The 17401-nt window shown below is 51.8% G+C and overlaps 7 protein-coding genes across 7 annotated transcripts; 3 read left to right on the forward strand and 4 right to left on the reverse strand.

Annotated features, from left to right (window-relative positions):
* Positions 1-171: 171 nt before the first annotated feature.
* On the reverse strand, positions 172-3794 carry CC1G_01806 (hypothetical protein; the record flags this gene model as incomplete). Its single annotated transcript, XM_001829074.2, has 11 exons — positions 172-792; positions 844-1503; positions 1554-1627; positions 1688-2040; positions 2096-2526; positions 2576-2697; positions 2750-2825; positions 2889-3006; positions 3055-3153; positions 3217-3338; positions 3402-3794. 11 exons carry the CDS (start codon positions 3792-3794, stop codon positions 172-174), a joined length of 3069 nt encoding a protein of 1022 aa, XP_001829126.2.
* A 1025-nt stretch (positions 3795-4819) lies between these two features.
* CC1G_01807 (subunit common to RNA polymerase I) lies at positions 4820-5773 on the forward strand. The gene is made up of 4 exons (XM_001829075.2): positions 4820-4901; positions 4964-4982; positions 5042-5295; positions 5359-5773. The coding sequence occupies exons 1-4, from the start codon at positions 4843-4845 to the stop codon at positions 5516-5518; spliced, it is 492 nt and encodes a 163-aa protein (XP_001829127.2). The 5' UTR covers positions 4820-4842; the 3' UTR covers positions 5519-5773.
* Positions 5774-5827: 54 nt separating this feature from the next.
* CC1G_01808 (Rad51) lies at positions 5828-7451 on the reverse strand (the record flags this gene model as incomplete). The annotated part of the gene is made up of 11 exons (XM_001829076.2): positions 5828-5928; positions 5986-6090; positions 6149-6179; positions 6235-6282; positions 6333-6407; positions 6456-6515; positions 6573-6977; positions 7032-7085; positions 7139-7204; positions 7253-7321; positions 7371-7451. The coding sequence occupies 11 exons, from the start codon at positions 7449-7451 to the stop codon at positions 5828-5830; spliced, it is 1095 nt and encodes a 364-aa protein (XP_001829128.2).
* Positions 7452-7689: 238 nt separating this feature from the next.
* CC1G_01809 (pre-mRNA-splicing factor CWC25) lies at positions 7690-9131 on the reverse strand (the record flags this gene model as incomplete). The annotated part of the gene is made up of 3 exons (XM_001829077.2): positions 8971-9131; positions 8680-8913; positions 7690-8628 (listed from the first exon to the last, which is right to left on the reverse strand). The coding sequence occupies exons 1-3, from the start codon at positions 9058-9060 to the stop codon at positions 7690-7692; spliced, it is 1263 nt and encodes a 420-aa protein (XP_001829129.2). The 5' UTR covers positions 9061-9131.
* A 190-nt stretch (positions 9132-9321) lies between these two features.
* Positions 9322-10258, forward strand: CC1G_01810 (hypothetical protein; the record flags this gene model as incomplete). Its single annotated transcript, XM_001829078.2, has 4 exons — positions 9322-9404; positions 9460-9697; positions 9750-9934; positions 9985-10258. 4 exons carry the CDS (start codon positions 9322-9324, stop codon positions 10256-10258), a joined length of 780 nt encoding a protein of 259 aa, XP_001829130.2.
* A 446-nt stretch (positions 10259-10704) lies between these two features.
* On the forward strand, positions 10705-13146 carry CC1G_01811 (hypothetical protein; the record flags this gene model as incomplete). Its single annotated transcript, XM_001829079.2, has 2 exons — positions 10705-11321; positions 11373-13146. 2 exons carry the CDS (start codon positions 10705-10707, stop codon positions 13144-13146), a joined length of 2391 nt encoding a protein of 796 aa, XP_001829131.2.
* A 567-nt stretch (positions 13147-13713) lies between these two features.
* CC1G_01812 (cytoskeleton assembly control protein) lies at positions 13714-17302 on the reverse strand (the record flags this gene model as incomplete). The annotated part of the gene is made up of 9 exons (XM_001829080.1): positions 13714-15177; positions 15232-15717; positions 15769-16179; positions 16237-16373; positions 16426-16610; positions 16662-16800; positions 16854-16929; positions 16989-17131; positions 17188-17302. 9 exons carry the CDS (start codon positions 17300-17302, stop codon positions 13714-13716), a joined length of 3156 nt encoding a protein of 1051 aa, XP_001829132.1.
* Between the last annotated feature and the right edge of the window lie 99 nt (positions 17303-17401).

Here is a 17401-nt window from a genome sequence, read left to right on the forward strand (position 1 = left end):
CAACATACAAAGCGGCTTCAGTCGCACTAACGTTGGGCCAGAACACCATCAAGTACGTTGGATCGCTCCAAGATGAATTCGTGTCAAGAAATCGGTATCTATCCTACCGAGCGTTTCATTCCAGGCCGTCGACCCAACAAATCCCACCACAACGAGACACCCTTAGCTGGTTCAACCACGATTCATGAAATGATGTTTTCCTTTCCCAGCAAATCCTCCTTCCTGCTGCCCGAAAGCATGGTTTCCACCACCCGCCATGCCTTGTCGGAAATGCTTGTTGCTGTTAAAAGGACGCTGATGATGCCCGCTATTTCGCTGAACGTGGTTGAAGTTGTCACGTCGATTACCCTGGCGCTTGCTGTGATCATGCTGGGAGTGATGATTGGTGTCACGATTCCCCGGTGCGTTGAGGTGGCTCGGGGCAGCATACGCTGGAGGCTGCATTGGCGGACATGGTGTAACCGGTGGAATGATATTGGGGAAGCGAGTAGCATGGTGCTGATTCCAGCCCATAGAAGGGATGTAAGGATTCGCATTGATGGAATGGAGTTGGTGGAAATAGGGATGGCCGTAGGGTGCCCAAGAAGAGCACATAGGCGGTGCTGTTGGTCCTGGAGTGGGGTTGAGGGCCGCCACATTGGTTCCTCCGGAAACGGCAGCGCTGTTGTCAGCATTGTCTGCGCTGCCAGGGCGTCCAGCGTCTTGATTGGGAGCTTCTGCGATCGTTGGTGTCTGACTATTCGGGTCGGGAAGTTGAGGTTGCGCACATGTAGGATGATGGTAATAGGGACCCTATAGAAGAAAGGTTACTCGCAGGCAGCGAAGCAAACATTGGATACGCACTGGGTACATCATTCCTGAACCAGTCCAAGCAGTTACTGGGACTGTACTATCCCCTGAATCACTTTGTTGTGCAGGGTATACCGGATAGTAGGGTACAGGGAAAGACCCTTGGTATACGGGCGTTGGGATCCATGTGGGTGGCCCAGGATAAAACGGCGCATTCTGAAATACATATGGGTATGCCGGCGGCGGCCCCATAGTAGCCGAGGTCGAAGATGTAGTCGAACCGGGCCTGTTTGCGGGATTGGGTGAGGATTCCAAATCATCGTACCACTCCCTGTACTTTTCTGGAGGGGCAGTAGCATTTGTAACTGAACCTGACGCTGACAGTGAAGGCGACGGACTAGAATCGTGGAGCGTCCTGTCATCCGAGGCTGGCGATGCATCGGAGATGAAAGGAGAGGGGGGAGGCTCCTGCGAGGCGCTCGGAGAAGCTGATCGCCTGTCACCGTTGGAAACTACGGTTAACCCTGTGGGGTGTTCATCCGGTCTTTTGGGGATGAACTTGTCGGAGAGCTGGTGATGTCGGTGAGACATGCGATGTTGATTTTGAAGGAACCCCCGCCCTCTCCCACCCCGACTACTCTTCCAGGTGTTTCGAGGAGGGTTGCAGTCTCGCAGCTGAACCCGCAGAATTCGGCCTTCACAGACACGGTTGTGCTGACCATAAAGGTTAACATGGCATTACAGTCCAAGAACGGCCGGCATACCTCTTCGGCGACAGCTCGTGCTGGACTTTCCGTGTTGTTGAACTTGATGAAGGCAAACGCAGTGGTGGCTTCAACTGTTCATATGCGTCGATTCAGGTGCTCATCGAAAACCAGAGGAAGCCTTTACTACTCACAAGGTCGAACAAACTTGACGCTCTCGAGTCCACCATACCGCGAGAAGTACTCCTTTACCCCTTCTTCCGTCCATGGATTCACCCCAAGAACATCCAACCCGCCCACGAAGATGCTGGTCGGGTCGATCGTGCGTTGCGTAGGGACCTCTGCAGGAATCAAAGCCTGCCTTTGCCGTTCTCCCTCGATCCAGGTAACCGGTGTCGAGGGGTAGGTTGAAGTTCGGTTAGCAACTTTGGGTGTCCCATGCAAAGGAGAGGCACTCGCAGCAGCGCCAAGCTGTTGAGGGTGATGGGAATCCTGAAGAAGTGAACCTGGGTGGGTTGGCGGAGGAGCCGTGAATCCGCTCGCCACGCTAAAGTCAAGGTACTTCAGACGTTGATGCGGGTAAAAGAGGACTATAATCGCACCTGACCCCGGGGTTGGAGGTGGCGAGGGACCATTGATAAACATCTCTGGGTAAAGTCAATCCTACATGGCTCGAAGTCGGCGATGGTTTGAACGAGGATGGGAGAGGAAGGACAATCTTCTCCGAGGCAGCCGTTACCATGTTGACTTGCGAGGAAGCATACGCTTGGTGTGGAAAGCCTTGTGGACGGCCGACAACGAGTGTGTCTTTGCCAGAGTTGGTAAGGCTTGTGTTACCGGAGCCTACTTGAGACACAAGGGGTGCAGGTGACGAAAAAGGGAGCGGCGGTAAAAATGGAGAAGGCCGATAAAGACGAGGTGTCTGACCAGTATGGAGGATATGGTTCACCCGCGGAGGGTAGTAGAAATCACTTCCAGATGAATGAGGCTGATGAGCCCAGGTCACGGTGAGATGGGGAATCCTTCGCAGCGCCTGATTGCGAATGAGTAATGGTCTAGGAAACAGTAGTTGAATGCAATACCATCAATGCACCGACGCAATCATCTCGGTAGTCCCATTTGATTTCCCAGCAACGAGGATCCATGCATGGTAAACGGGGTGCAGTATGGGGGCTCGGATAACGTGACTGTTGCGAAGCCAAGTCTGGAGACATGTCATCAATGAATGGCTGCCATTTGGTCGACTTTCCACTCACCATCTTTTGCCTCCTCAAGGTCAACCGTTTCCAGCCTTTCAAGGCTACCGAAATACGCAGCGAGTTTCCGAATAGACTGGCGTTCATGGGGAAGCTGAATATATGCACGGGATGAGATGAAGTCTGGGCATGCGCTTACCGATTCATCGAATGTTAACGGTTGTAGATAAAGGCTAGATTCCGGGGTCGCGCAGTCTTGCTCCGTCTGGCGAGACTCTGCCGCCAAAGCTTCATCATTATATGCTATATGATAGAATCTGGTAGGGAGTCAGCCTAGCGGCAAAGTGGCTAGTACGGGGGCATACTTGGATCCCTGAGGTTTCCAGATCCGCATGGCGGTTGGCAACTCCGACGAATCATGCAGCAGTGGTGTCGCATAACCAGGAAGGATATATGACGGTGCACTAACGTGGTACATTAGCGAAGATATCGCATAGAGAGACGTAGGGCGTTATCGCGCCACTCACCGATAGGAGACGTGCAACGTTCTGAAGGCTCTCGCGGGTTCAAAGCGCAAGATACGACCGAGGAAAGGTTTCGGTGTCACGGTTCGAAGGGTGTGTATCAACGCAGACGCCGCCTGTGCATCCTAGAAGGTAGATTGCGAACGTTAGTTTAACAGTTGCGTTTGCGGCGAATAACCAAAGCTGACCTCGCATTGGACGAAAGCGCAGACGCCGCCCTTTGAGTCACGAATGACCTTGATGCTTTTGACTTGGGTATGTTCGGATAGATGCTCGGTTAACATTCTAGTAAGTTCTATGTGGTCGATGTTCGAGGGCAGACTTGGAATAGTGGTAAACGCGTTGACCTGAACAATGCAAAGCGAGGAGACGAACCTTCCAACGAAAACGCTGGCATCATGAGGCGCTTTCTCGCCACGCACAGGTTCCCCCGACGCTGTCGAAGCTATGTCAGAAGAATCTTGCTCGCCCAATGCGAGCCCCGTCACCGCTCCTCTAGGCGAGGGTGGCGATGGCTGGCCAGGTAGCGGTTCAAACCGCTGGCCCCATGGTTGAGGCTGAACGCCCATGGTGAGCGACATCGCGACGAGGTCGGCGATACAGACAATGAGAAAAGCGACCAGCGACACCGTTGGCTGGTGAAGAGAGAGGGTGTTGTTAGCGGCGGGGAAAGAACAAGTGTGCAACTCGTCCGTCCGCTAATGAACTTCAGATAAAAATAGATCCACATACCTTTGGAATCAGCCGAAGTGCCGATGAAGGAATACAGAAACTATTTTGCTTTTATTTGCGATGCGAAATGCCGGTGTAAACGCACGGAATCTGGTGGCTAGTTACAGGCTCTGTAACGACCGTTGAACGCAGCACGTTCTGTCGCACCGACACTGCGACTCGAACGCCACTTTGGGATTGAACAAGCGACATGGAGAAAGAAAGGATGTGGTTTCTATTCAAAAGGACGATCGAATCAGATGGCCCTGGTTAGCTTGCTGTCATGCCACGAGAAGCACCAACCGTGGTTCGTGCAAAGACGTCAAGCAAAGCATCGCGGGAGTGCACATGGTGGCCTTTTCTATTCACTACTGCTACTGAAGGGACCTTGAATCCTTTCAGCAACGTAGGATATGTTGAAGGACGCTTCGAACACAACATCTCTGAATAGCCGCCCAAGAAAAAAAACTTTCCAGTGGACCAAAGAGGGAGGGAAGATCATAGGTTGAATTCTGCTGACAGTCGTGATCAGAGATTCCTGAGATCTGTTGGCTGCGAGTCGCGCTTTAATAAAACGAGAAGACTACGCTTCTACAGCGACAGGTTGCGCGGAGCCGATGGAGCGCCCTCCTCGCAAGTTAATCACCGAGGAACATTTCGTAGTGCCTCTTTGGTGATGTAAATTTTTCGCTGACGTATACGCGTGTAAGTTTCCGTGTGCTGTGTGCAGTTCGTCGAGCCTGAGAGTTGAGTAGGTTCGTTAACGAGAGGTACCAGGAGGAGAACATGAAAACCTTACGACCAAATATTTTCAAACTCCGCCGCGCTGTGCCGACCATGAGTCGTGGTCATGGATCAAAATGTACTTTCTCCATTGTTCCTCGACCATCCCGTTCCACAGTTTCAACACTTTAAGCAATGTCTGACGACGGATACGATGCAGGGGAGGTCGGAGATGACTACGACTATGGTGGAGGGTACGCTGTCCTCAGAAAAGCGGTTCTAGTGTAATTCAACTAACCAAACTGCCATACTTCAGTTTTGGCGAGGAATTTGCAGTCAGTATTGGTCCCCTTTGTGCCATTCGCGAGCACTTGACTTAGCAGTCAATCATTAGGATGAAACCTACGATCTTCTAGCTGAGCAGCAGGGAGAGGGCCAGACCAACGGCGAGGCAGTACATGGAGATGGGCAGCAAGTGAATGGTGCAAATGAGGGAGATCAGGACCAGGAGATGGCCAATGGGGACGCAGCCCCTGCAGCTGCACCAACACAAGCAGAGCGACAGCCGAACAAAGTTCGAGTAACAACCCCATATCTCACCAAATATGAACGCGCTCGAATACTGGGTACGCGTGCCTTGCAAATAAGGTATTTCAACTGCATCTCCATTTCGTCTCCTCGATCTGGTTAGTTGACCTTGTCATCCTTTAGCATGAACGCCCCAGTCCTCGTGCCGTTGGATGGAGAAACAGACGCCCTTCAAATTGCCATCAAAGAACTCTCGCAACGCAAAATACCCCTTATAATTCGAAGATATCTCCCTGATGGCAGCTTTGAAGATTGGAGCGTCTCTGAACTCATTACTGACTGATGTTCATTTTTGCTTGACGTGTACATATATCATGGTTGCAGCGAGGTTCGCTTTGTTTCTCCAATTCCGCCAACTCGCTGGGTCCTGTTACAACAGAACAGGTTTTGATTGGCTCGCTTTGCTGAAATATCGACTACCCCTGGCCTTGGACAGTCACCCGTTGTCTACTCTAGGTCAGAGCGAGTTCAGAGTCGCCAGCTTAGCATGCCGAAAAGTATGTATTTTATGTAGAATAATGTCATCATCTTGGGCAATTAGTACTTCGGTACAGTTACTCCGATATGTCGAAACCATCGTCACTACGAACAACTAAACGTCAGCCCAACCTCCTTCGTCAAGCTTGTAAGAAGCTTCGCTCTCAGGTCGGTCCGGACTATCAACCAGTTTGGCAACTCGCTCCTCAGCTCGACCTAAATCGAAGAGAGGTCAATCAAGAAGCGCCAATTTTGACAGTGCTGAAGACAAACCTTTTCGAAGGAAGATACGCGTCGCGGATGCATGAGACAGGATGTGGCCTCCAATAGGCTTGAGTGCCCCTCCCGCGACGAAGGTCATGGTTGCTCCAGGATCGGCTTGTGATATAGTTGAGGTTAATCGAATCCACAAGTGGATAAGGATGGGGAAGCGCACATTGGACTTGATTGGTCATGAGAACAGCGATCTAATTTGTCGTGGTGAATCCCGTGAAGAGTCAGTGAGAAGCGACAACAGCGTACATTGAATTCCTCGGAAAGTTTCGTCAGCTTCGAAAGCATTTGGGCCAGCTGTTGGCAAGAGTGAGGAAAAAGTACCAAGAACATGGGGGACTTGCTACCTTCTGCTGACGTTCGCTAAGCTCCCCACGCCCAGAATAATCGACCCTGAATAGCGCCATGATACTGTCGATGATCTTCAAGCGTGTCAGCGACGTTGAGGAAGCCCGCTTCTACGAACACACCAAGAGCCTGAAATCTTTGTCTTCCGCAAACCTGGCCGAACATTCGTTGATGAGTTCCATCTAACAATGCCGTTAAACTTTGACCTCACACGGAGGGAGCACTGGAAAGGGTCGCACCTGATGCTCGCTGTTGAAAGCCCGAGCATATAGAATATTCTCCAAAGCCATGGTCCCATCGACACCGAAGCGATCGGCAATGGCTCGAATTCGGTCGGGTCGGAAGGTTCCTTCAGTGTCAATATAGGCAACCTTGCCAGCAGCTCCGCCATACTCGGGAGGCAACTGAGCGACGACGCTCATCGTGTGAGCAAGCTGTGTCTTTCCCGTGCGGTACTCGCCATAAACTGGAGCGAGGTCACTGGCTGAACAGAGATAATGAGAGGGGTAGCTCGAACCTTCTGTGATGGACTGGGACATAACTCCTCCACCCAGGATCCCATCGACGAGCTTGCTACCAGTGCTGATAACAAGCACTCGCTTGCGTTTATCCTGAATCTCAACACCAGTCGCGAACGACGAGCCCTTGTGTACTGTGTCAGTGAAAGGAACGGGTTCCACAGTACGATAAGCGCATACATGGATCTTCTGAGCTGCCTCTTTGATTTTCTCGACTTTGGCTTCCGACATGCCCTATATATGCGCTCAATTCGACGACTACGGCGCGGAAACAGGTGAAAGTGAACCTTTATCTTCAGCAATTGGCGTCTGGTGGTCATAATCACACCCGAGACGGTGTTGATAGCGGCCGACTAATGGAGCGTCAGAGAACACCACGTCGAGGTGAGTGAAAGGGCTACCTTGAGCTTTGTGATGTCTTGCACATTTATACCGTGCTGCTGGAGTTCGTCTACAGAGTCGAACGCGACCTAAATGAGCGATTAGACGCGCATATATCCGGCTCCAAGAGGCAGCTACCTCGTCTTCATCAAAGGCGGGAGACGCTGCACGCGATGGAGCCTGAGATATCGAAACAGATGGAGCACGGCGAGGAGGCATGTCTGTGTTGTCAGATGAAGCAAATGTAGCAAAGGAACGAGTTCCAGTAAAGACGCGTTTTGACTCTTATTAAGGCGCTCGTTCTGCCAGGCACGTGCACAGCTAGCTGTCAATCGGGTTTCCAATTGGTAAAGAGGTGTCGCTGAGGAATACATATAATATCTATAATACTATAAAAGCCATTAACAGAGGTCGAAAGAACCCAAGGGAAATGCATACCAAGAGAGACAGGAAACAATTAGTCCGCATCCACAACCATCCCACCACGACCACGACGAATCCTGTCCTCCAAGCCTCCAGTACCCCCAAACACGCGCTTCTGCTCAAAGCTGAGATAACTGCTCATGCCCTTGGATTCTTTTCGAGCACGTTCATCAGCCTCAAGCTCAGCCTTCTCCTTCTCCAACAGCATAGCCAGCCGCTCCTTCCGGTCCACAGTCATCGACTGTGCATCGGCTTGCATAGCAGCGAGGCGAGCGGCTCGATCCTCGGCGGCCGTGGATTGGGATGGTCGGTGGTCTTGAGGTGGTCGAGAAGGTGGAGGCGGGCGTTCAGGTCGTTCGAACCGACTGCGTTTGGGGTATGGATCGTCGTAGCGGGGACTCCTACTCCGCGGTCGTTTGCCTTTGCCGTCATATCGAGGCTCGGGACTACTTGACCTATCAGAAGCACGGTCATACGACCGTGGTGGTGGGAGACGTGAAGGTTGTGAATGACGGCGGTAGTCGTCCCTCTCTCTTGAACGTGACCGTCGATCCGAGTCTTCCCTGTAACGGCGTCCATAGTCATCTTCTCTGCGATACTCTCGAGGAGTTGGAGACCTGGATGGGCGGCGGCCATCTGGACTGTGAGAACGGGAGCGCGAGCGTCGTGAACGTCGATGGGAATCGGGAGACCTGGACCGAGAATGTCTATGCCGCCTTCGCTCCTTCTCCTCACGTTTCCGTCTCTTCCTCTCCTCCTTGTCCTTCTTCTTGTCCTTTTTATCTTTTGGAAGCTTAATGCCTGTTCTCTCCTGCAGCTCACGCAAGCGAAGAGGGTTGTTGAGAAGTGCCTGATAGGCGGCTTGTTCTTGCTGCTTGATAGCGAGTAAAGGATCTTCACGGATCTTGGAAGCAATGTCTCGAGCACTGTTGGCATTCTGAACGGCAATGAAGTTCTTGTGGGATGCTCCGAGCTACAAGTGATGTCAGAGGCAAGTCGATGAACATTGGGACTGCAAACATACCTTTTCATTGTCGTCAGCCGTCAGCATCTTGTCCACCCTCTTCTTTCCGAGAAGGTAGTCCTCCAGGTCATTCGGATTCGTACTACTCCCTGTCGCCGGCGTTGCGTACATCCATTCTAATTTCTCTGTCCGCTTTTTGCCCGTCTGCTCCTCTTGCAACCGTTGGAGTTCCTGCAGTTGTCGTTCCTCTTCCTTCTCCTTCCTGAGCTGCTCGAGTTTCTTCTTTTCTTCCAACTAGATACAAAAGTTGTTAGAGGGTGATTATATCTTGTCATGTAAGAAACGACTTACAGCTTTCTTCTCCTCAAGCCACACCCGCTCCTGATTCTTCAACAGCAGCGGATGCCAGGACTTTTTCATGTTCAAGTCTCCGCCACCCATTTTGACCTAGTTTCTTGTTGTTACAGGGATATAGATAGTTCTGGGGTCTAGGAATCTGCGCTTTCAGCGACAGAGGTAAGGCGAAGGTTGGAGGCAAGAGTCATTGGAAGCACTGCGAGGCTGTAACCACACTGTTCGCTGACATAATTTGCCTTTCCTTTCTGGGGACAATCACTTGTTTGTCACCGGCAGTGCCAAGGACTTTGATGGCAGCGTTTACCAGGCGTTGAGGTCCAGGTTGCAAGTTACGACACTGCAGCCATGTCGAATTCGACATCGCTGCCCCATGTATATGAAGCCCTTGACCAAGACCCAGAGAATGGAGGGTTCAACGGCCAACCAAGGTGTGCTTACAGTTGCTATGTCATGGTTCCGGATGGCTAAACTCCTGGTATGTAGACCCACCAGGTCGATCTATGCATTGACGCGCAGCGAAATCCTCAGAGGAGTCGCGAACAGATTCGTACATTCGCGGGCCTACATCCTCTTATACCTGTCTATGGCTGCTCTGTCAATCACAACCGTTATCCTAAGTCTGCAGGACGGATGCCCGGGAGTTGCATTCTTTGTCCTCGAGGTTATCATCAATACGACCCTGATCCTCGAAGTTGGAATCCGGTTTGTTGCATTAGGAAAGGTAAGTGTGTCGCCAGAGTGCTCCCCTAACTCGTACTGAACTCATGCCGCAGCAATTCTGGCAATCACCATTCAACGTTGTTGACCTGATTCTGACCATGTTCTGTGCATTGACCTTGCTCATTCTCGTCTTTGCCAGCTGCGGGGCTGGGAGCAAGGAGGAACAGATTTTTGATACCCTTCTATTGGTCGCGCGGAACATATTGCAGTTCGGCCGGTTGGCCAATGTTATGAGACAGTCCGTGTGTTCATTTGACTGCAACGTGCACATCCCTGACATGTTCATAGGTCTGGACAGTCGATATTCTCTCGCCCCAAGCCGATTGACATCAATGCAGCCCGTCGCGCAGGGTTTGGGATGGAGCTGGATGTGGAAAGTGACGAGGAGGATGAGGTCAATCGCCCGCTGGTCCGGAGCCCGATCCTGTTTGATGCGGAGGGCACGCGACTGGAAGATCGAGCCAACAGCAACGGAGCACGTAACAAGTTTACGGACATGCCCCGGGCTGCGCAGGCAGTTCGGGATCGGGACGCAGAGGACATGTGGGCAGAGCTTGGGTGAGAACGCGTGGGTGCGCGTCTGCTTTGTTTTGGATATTATCATACCACTATACATACTATAGCACAAGTAATGGGTCGAGTAATGCAAGATCAGGAAAAACGTCACAAGGGAGACTGGGGCTGGATTCTGATGGAAGGATAAAGAGTTTTTAGTGGAAAGGTAGTGGGGATATGATAGCGGGAGATTTTGTTTTGGAGGAGTGATGTGATTCTGTGATTTTGGCCGTGTCGGGGCTTTCTAAGCGATTGTGGGCAATTCTCAGGAGTGGATTTGGGATTTGCTGTTGGCATCCTGTTTCCATGCAAATCCGTGTCTGCTTCTACCACTAGTCCGCCACTCTTTGTCTGCCACTCTCTATGTTTCCGCCTTTTAGCCTTCTCGGCGCTTAACCTTCTGCGACCCCTCAATAGCGCTGAGTCCTGACAACCGCCACATCCCACGGCATAATGTCGTCCGTCGCACATTCCGCAGAGCACCCGTCCCGCTCCTGGTGGTCAATGTCCTCCAAGAACCAGACACAGCGATATTCAACAGAAAAGCAGAAACAAAAGTCGCCTCTCAACACTATCGCCTCCGCCTTGGGCCTAAAGGCCAAGAAGAGCCCAACTCTCACTATCGAAGACCCTCCTTTGCCAATCCAACCTCCTCCTCAACCGTCCGTCGCGCCTCTCCCCAAATTCACAAACAGACCGCCCTCTAAATCCGTTTCCTCGACTCTCTCCAGAGCAGACTCTGCCGAGCCCAGGACACCCTCCGACATCAACTACAATCCGTCACGACAATCTCTGCTGACCTTGTCAGACACTGATCCATTTGCCGGCCGGGGCATAGTCACCATCGCAAGCCCGACAGATCCAACACGTCTCTCAGCATACTCAAATGGCTCGGGAAACGACATATTCCACACAAAACAGGTCGACTTTCCCCACAACCGCACATCCTATGCCTCTAGTTCTTCCCAGTCCCAGGGGCACGGTACCGCCAATGACTCGCTCCATCTCAAGCGCACACTCTCTCCCATTTCGCCTTCCGATTCTCTCCCAACAACCAGAATCCACAAAAAGTGCGTATCCGTCGAGTCGTAATTATTCTCAGCTTATATTATCCTTCGCAGGGCGTCGGAGAGCAACATTTCAAGCGCTATCGGCCGCACGAACTCCTATACAGCCGTTGAGAGGGCAACCCGGCCACCTCCACCATTGCATAAATCGGGCTCGTCAAACACACTTGTCGCACCGTCAGAGAAAGGAAAACGCCCCGCCATGCGCCCAAGAGGCTTGACCGATAACGTCACGACACAGAAATCAGGTTTCTTCGTCGAAACCACAGCCTCCAAACCCGCCCCATCTCCCAGAACACCCACAACCAAACCTCCTCCCTCTGCCTCGAAACCTATTTCACCCCGTGTTGTCATCCGCCAAGCGTCTTTGCAGCACCTGAATCCCCCTACCGCACCGCCGAGCCAGAAACTCCCTGCAACCCCCCATTCTCCTGTCGACGACGATTCTTATCTAGTGCCCGGTGTTTCCACGGGTTCTTCTACGATATCTTTTGCGTCCTCAACCTCATCAAGGGACCTATACCCCAACAACCCTGCGATACCCCATGAGCGACCACGACGAATATCGGATCGAAGTTTCTTCTTGACGGGCGGCCCAGAAGCCTCCCAGTCAGAACGCTCAAGTGCCGTTCAACCTCCCCTCTCCCCTCCCGCTCCTCTGAAAAAAGCAGTGTCACATCAGAATTTGCGAAAGAAGGGAAATTCATTCAGCACCGGGTCTCAAGCGCCGTCAGCGTTCCCAGCAGACACAGAGAACCAGCGGACTCCTCAAAAACCCCGTGCTTTTCCTCTGCCTCGAATTCCAATGCCTCCCATGCCTGGGTCCATCCGTCACTCGAGTTCATCCCAATCCGCGCCAGGCGAACCCAACCCATCCAACTCAGAACCCAAGCGCACCAGCTCAAGCTCTGGTGGCAGGAAACGCCTCTTCTCTGGCTCAAGCTTACGGAGACCTTCAACCTCTTACTCAACTTATGGCGACGACGATAGTCAGTCTGTCTTCAGTATGAAATCCGATCAAGACATGTATATCAGCAACGCCTTTTTCAAGCCTTGGATAACCACCCAGTCTACCAACTCTTTCTGGGACGAAGCCACTCCAGACGCTCTACCGAACAGCCCTATGCGTGTTCTCGGGAACGAATTTGGATCCCAGCAAGCGTCACCCGCGTCGACCTTGGGCAAATCTGACCTCAATCCCGCAAGCTCCAGGCAACGCGGAACGTCCGTCCGTTCGGCGGAGACGCTTGCTTCGGAAATGGCGGAATCGGCGAGCGACCACGTACGCCGTTTCCAACGTTCCAACACCATTACGCTCTCGCCTCGCAACAACAGACTCGACGCTGGCCAAAAGACGTCTGCACCGTCGAGACCATCAACAGCACAACCTACCACCAGCACGAACGCGAGTACGACGGCGTCGGATGCAGTTCCCGACCCTATTGAACAGTCTTACCAACCTTCGGTTTCTCCACCACCTATGATTAATAGCTTGCCGCCTCCACCTCGTCGTCAACGAACTCCGGTTGTCTTGCCACCATCGGAGCCCGAACCTCCAGCCAAATCCTTACCACCTCCACCACCCATGCGGTTACCCCAACCACCCCGCATAAAATCGGTGACATCTATAGAGAAAGCCCTTCATCGTCGCTCCATCATGAAGAAACCTTCATTTTTGGAGATCGACGACGACTCTTCAGAGGAGGAGGAAGATGACCAAGTGGTGCCCCCTGTTCCAATATTAAACAGGACTGTTGTTGGAAGCGCCGTCGGAGACAGTTTCCTGGATTTTGCCAGAGAGTCGTTCGATACTGTTCGGAGTACATGATGATATTCGATGCCGACTCATTCGTTTGGTGTACAAGTACATGTATACTTTCTGCTCACATTTATAAAGCATCTGTATCATTGTCTTAGTAGTCCTCGCTTACTCCCTTTTTGCTTTTTATCCTTTAGCCTTTTAACTAGTTGCCATCTGCTTTAGTATTTCTTGCACATCTAGTAGTGTTATTCGTCTCCATTTTTTCTCACTTGCACTCACACTCACTCACTCTCAATCCACTCACTTCCAGTCCCACTCGCTCACTTTCCTCCATCCCAACTGCTTCTACCAGTCCTTACCTTTCCGTTACTTATTGTTATTTAGTACTTTATCAGCGATATCCATTTTATGTGACATTGGGCAAATCCTACCCCTTTGCTTGCATCGTATCATCTCATCTCTCATTGATCCTTGCACCAGGCACCTTTTAGAAACGACATTCGATTATACGAGGCACTATCTTGTAAAAAGAAAATCAAAAAAATCCTAGAAATCCAAGAGCAAAAAGTGTGAAATGATACGTGTGGATGGATGTCCTATTATTCGGTGCAATGAAGGAAGAAAGAAGATATTTTAGTCTGTCTCGTCTGTATGATATCCTGCACGACGCATGGCGCCCAAACGATGTCTTGCGGCACCCAACTCCTTCTCCAACCTGAGAATCTCGACTTGCTGTTCCATCTCGCGTTTCTTGAACTCGAGGACGGCCATGTTCTTGTAGTCGACGTCCTCTTCTTGCACTTCGCGAGCAGAGATGGCCTTGACTTGTCGGACCAAGGCTTTGCAAGCCTCAGTGACCGCCTTGGCAGCAGCCTCCAATCGCTCCTGCGTCTTGGACATCAAGTTGGCCTTGACACGAGAAGCAGCGACCAATTGAGCGGTGGCCGCAGCGACTTCGTTCGAAGCGACGATAAGTTGCTCGAGAGAGTGAGTGCCAGAAAGAACACCATCGGCACTCTCAATGAGGAGGTTGGTGGCAAAGGCGACGGCTTTCGCGGCTGAGATGAGACCCTCTGTCCAGCGATTGTTGCGTTTGTAGAATTGCTGCGATGTGCTGGATCCACGGCCTTGGGCGACGATCTCTTGTTGGGATTCGGTGGCGGCCTTGATGAGACGACCAATGGCGTTGGTGATGGCCATGGCGGAGGACAAGATCGAGTCGTGGACCTGAAGATCAACGGCAGAGAACCTGCTCGAGTCCTTGGGGCGGGCAATGAGTTGCTGGAGACGCTCGGTCGCAGCCTCGATGGCTTTGGCTGCGCTAAGCATCTCTTGCTCGACAATGTCCCCAAGATCGCCATTGGCACGACTGGCTTTGGCTCCCTTGGAAATGAGGCCATCGACCACCTCGGACAATTTGGTCAAAGCCACGCGGGTTTGACTGTTGTTGCGCATCGCGACTTCCTTGCGCTGGGCAGGCTGCAAAAGGTCGAGCTTGTAGGTCTGGAGGTTCTCGAAGAATCGAGTACCAGTATCTCCAGCAGCACGGGCGACGTTGATAAGCTTGTCGACAGCGTCGTCGTCACTGGCCAGTCGAGTGATGCCCTTGGTGTTGATCAGGACGTCTGCGAGTGACTGGGCCAACTCGTTGGCCGACTTGATGACCGAGACATGGTCGCCACCAGCCTCGCCACTGAGATAGAGGTTGTAGATGGTAGCAAACTCGGTAGCATTGTTGGTAGCCTTTTCGATCATCGAGAGAGTGTATTCGGGGGTAGAGTTGAGATTGCCAGCTTGAGCAGGTGACTCGAGCTCGTAGATGGCGTCGTCCACTTTGTGCACCGCAGCTTGAAGGATGGAATCAATGATTTCGTTGAGCTTCTTCCTGTTGTCCAGAATGAGAGTATCGATCTGGGCGTTGGTGGTCTCGTCCAGCAATCCCTGGTTCTGTTGGACTTCGGAAAGCTGTTGGAGGGTGCTGTCCATACCCTCCTGGAGGATAAGAATTTCTTGCTCCTTCTCTTCCTTGATACGCTCCATGTTGGCGGAGGCTTCGTCCAACTTGATCAAAAGCTCGTCGATCTGGTATTGCTTAGACTGAAGGGCGCATTATTATCGGACGCGGAATAACGAACAATAAACACCACTTACTCGAAGGGAATCCTCAAGCTCAGAAATCTGCCTGTTGTACCTGGACAGAACTGACGAAACTTCAGAGCTCTTCGATCGCGTTGCGTCTTCTGCACGTTCGTTGGCAAAGTTGAGTTCGCGGCGAAGACGATCAATCTCCTCCTTGTGCGAGGACTTCTGCCTGTCAACCTCGAATCGGGCACGATCTCGTTCTCTAAGCATGTCCGCCAATTCGAGATTCTTGGCCTTGAGATCCCGCTCCATCCTCTCCATCTTGTCGACGGACTCTTGTGCAGAGTTGGCCTTGAGTTGTAGTTGCTTGAACTTCGACAACATATCCAAGTGCTCCGTTCGAAGTTGGCTGTAGAGCTTGGCGAGTGCTTCGTACTTGTTCCGCCAAAGAGTAACCTGGTCTTGGAGTTGTTTGATCAACTCATCCTTAGCTGCAACTTGGGAGCCGACGTGATTGCCCATTGCGCTGAGCTCAGCTTCGAGAGCTTTGACTCGCTGTAATCATAGTGAGTTACAGAGTTTGGCACGCTTCGTTAAACGACGTACTCGATCGTACTGCTCCAGGAAGATCTGGTCTCGCTCGTACTGTCCTCGCATAGCAAGAAGCTCCCTCTCCAGCTCGCTGGCGTGCTGTTGTGCAGCTTGATTGGTGTACATCATCTGTTGTTGAAGAAGTTGTTCTTGGGCGAGTCTCTGAGCTTCAGCCTGCTCCCTTTGACGTTGTTCGAACTCCCGTTGCTGCTGCGCCTCCATTTCCAACCGCTGTCGCTCCTCAGCTTCGCGCTGGGCCTGAAGGGCTGCCTGTTTCTCTTCGTACTCCCTGAGCATTTTGGCTTGGGCATCGATTTCGGCGGCTGTTGCTTGAGGTTCAGCGGGAGGAGATGGCGACTTGACAGCTGTCTTAGGACGTGCGGGCAGGTCGGGTGCGTCGCCACTGTCGGTGAGGTTAGGTGGTTCCTGTTCAAATCAACTGAATCGGTCGGTGCACAGAGGGCTTGAAGGATCTTCACTTACAGCCCCCAGCTTGGGTACGTTGATCAACCCAGTAAGGTATTTGAGGTTTGAGCATTCGTAGTAGAATTTTCTCAAGTTGTAGTGTTGTTGAACGAATCGTTCGCGAAGGGGCTCGAGAGCCTCAACATCGGTTGCACCTGCAGGTAATGTTGTAGATCAAATGAAATAATTGCTGCCAATGGAACGTACGTCGATGCATAGCGCGCAGCATGCTGATAATGAAGCGGTAAATTCCCCAGCTTTCCTTGACGAGGGGTACCAGGGCAGAGATACGACATTCATTGTTGGTGGAATATCGGAAATGCGAGAAGACCAATTTCTGGAAGGAGTCGATTTGGTCTTGCAAGTTCATCAGGTCACTGATCGTCTCATACCTAGTCCGAGAGATGAATACAACAATCTTCCTTGAGCAGCAAGGTACTCACCCCTCATTAGGATCATCTATTTCCTTCAGAGTAATGTATTCAGCATATTCAAACAATCCATTGAACTCGGGGCGAAGTCGGTGGAATCGTAGCTTGGCGAGGATGAACTGGACGTAAGTCTTGATGAGAGGGCCGTATCCTGGATGGCGATGTCAAGCCGTGGGCCAAAGGTCAATGTCATATAGACGTTACCTCGCGTTCCGTCGGTGATGACGGTTCTGGCACAAGTCTCCAGCCATGCAGTCTGACCCTGAGCTTCCTTCAGAGTCTATTGACACAATATGATCAGCTCGAAGTAGCAAGTCCAATTCAAAAAGGTAAACGTACGTTTCCGTGTCCCTCCTGCAAGACCTTGTGTACCATGATCAAGGCTTTGAACGTCTGAACCTCATCGGATAGGATTGGCTGTACTCGAAGGCCACTCCAGAAAGACATGGAAGAATGGTAATCCCAGGTGTAAACGATGCATTCTGCGCAGACGTGTTCAGCCTCCTGGATTCAATCTCCCAACGAATTGCAAACTTACTCCGGACATGTTTCTGTTTGGGTGCTGTCTCTTCTGGACTAGTTGCCTTCTTGATATGGATTGCAAGTTCTGCTTCTGCCTTGTCCTTGTCGACAGGACGAGTGGGATAGTGCATCTCCTCATCCACGTCGAAGTTACCCCGACTTCGACTCGAGCCGCCGTACCTAGATTATCTGTGAATCGGGCGGTCGAACAGAATCGAGTGACGACTCAC

Source organism: Coprinopsis cinerea, assembly GCF_000182895.1.
Source record: "Coprinopsis cinerea okayama7#130 chromosome 1 map unlocalized cont3.1, whole genome shotgun sequence".
NCBI lineage: Eukaryota > Fungi > Basidiomycota > Agaricomycetes > Agaricales > Psathyrellaceae > Coprinopsis > Coprinopsis cinerea.

Coding starts and splice junctions, on each gene's coding strand:
- CC1G_01807 (XM_001829075.2), top strand. CDS start 4,843: ATGTCTGACGACGGATACGATGCAGGGGAGGTCGGAGATGACTACGAC. Junction 5,296..5,358: donor ACGCGTGCCTTGCAAATAAG/GTATTTCAACTG, acceptor GTCATCCTTTAG/CATGAACGCCCCAGTCCTCG.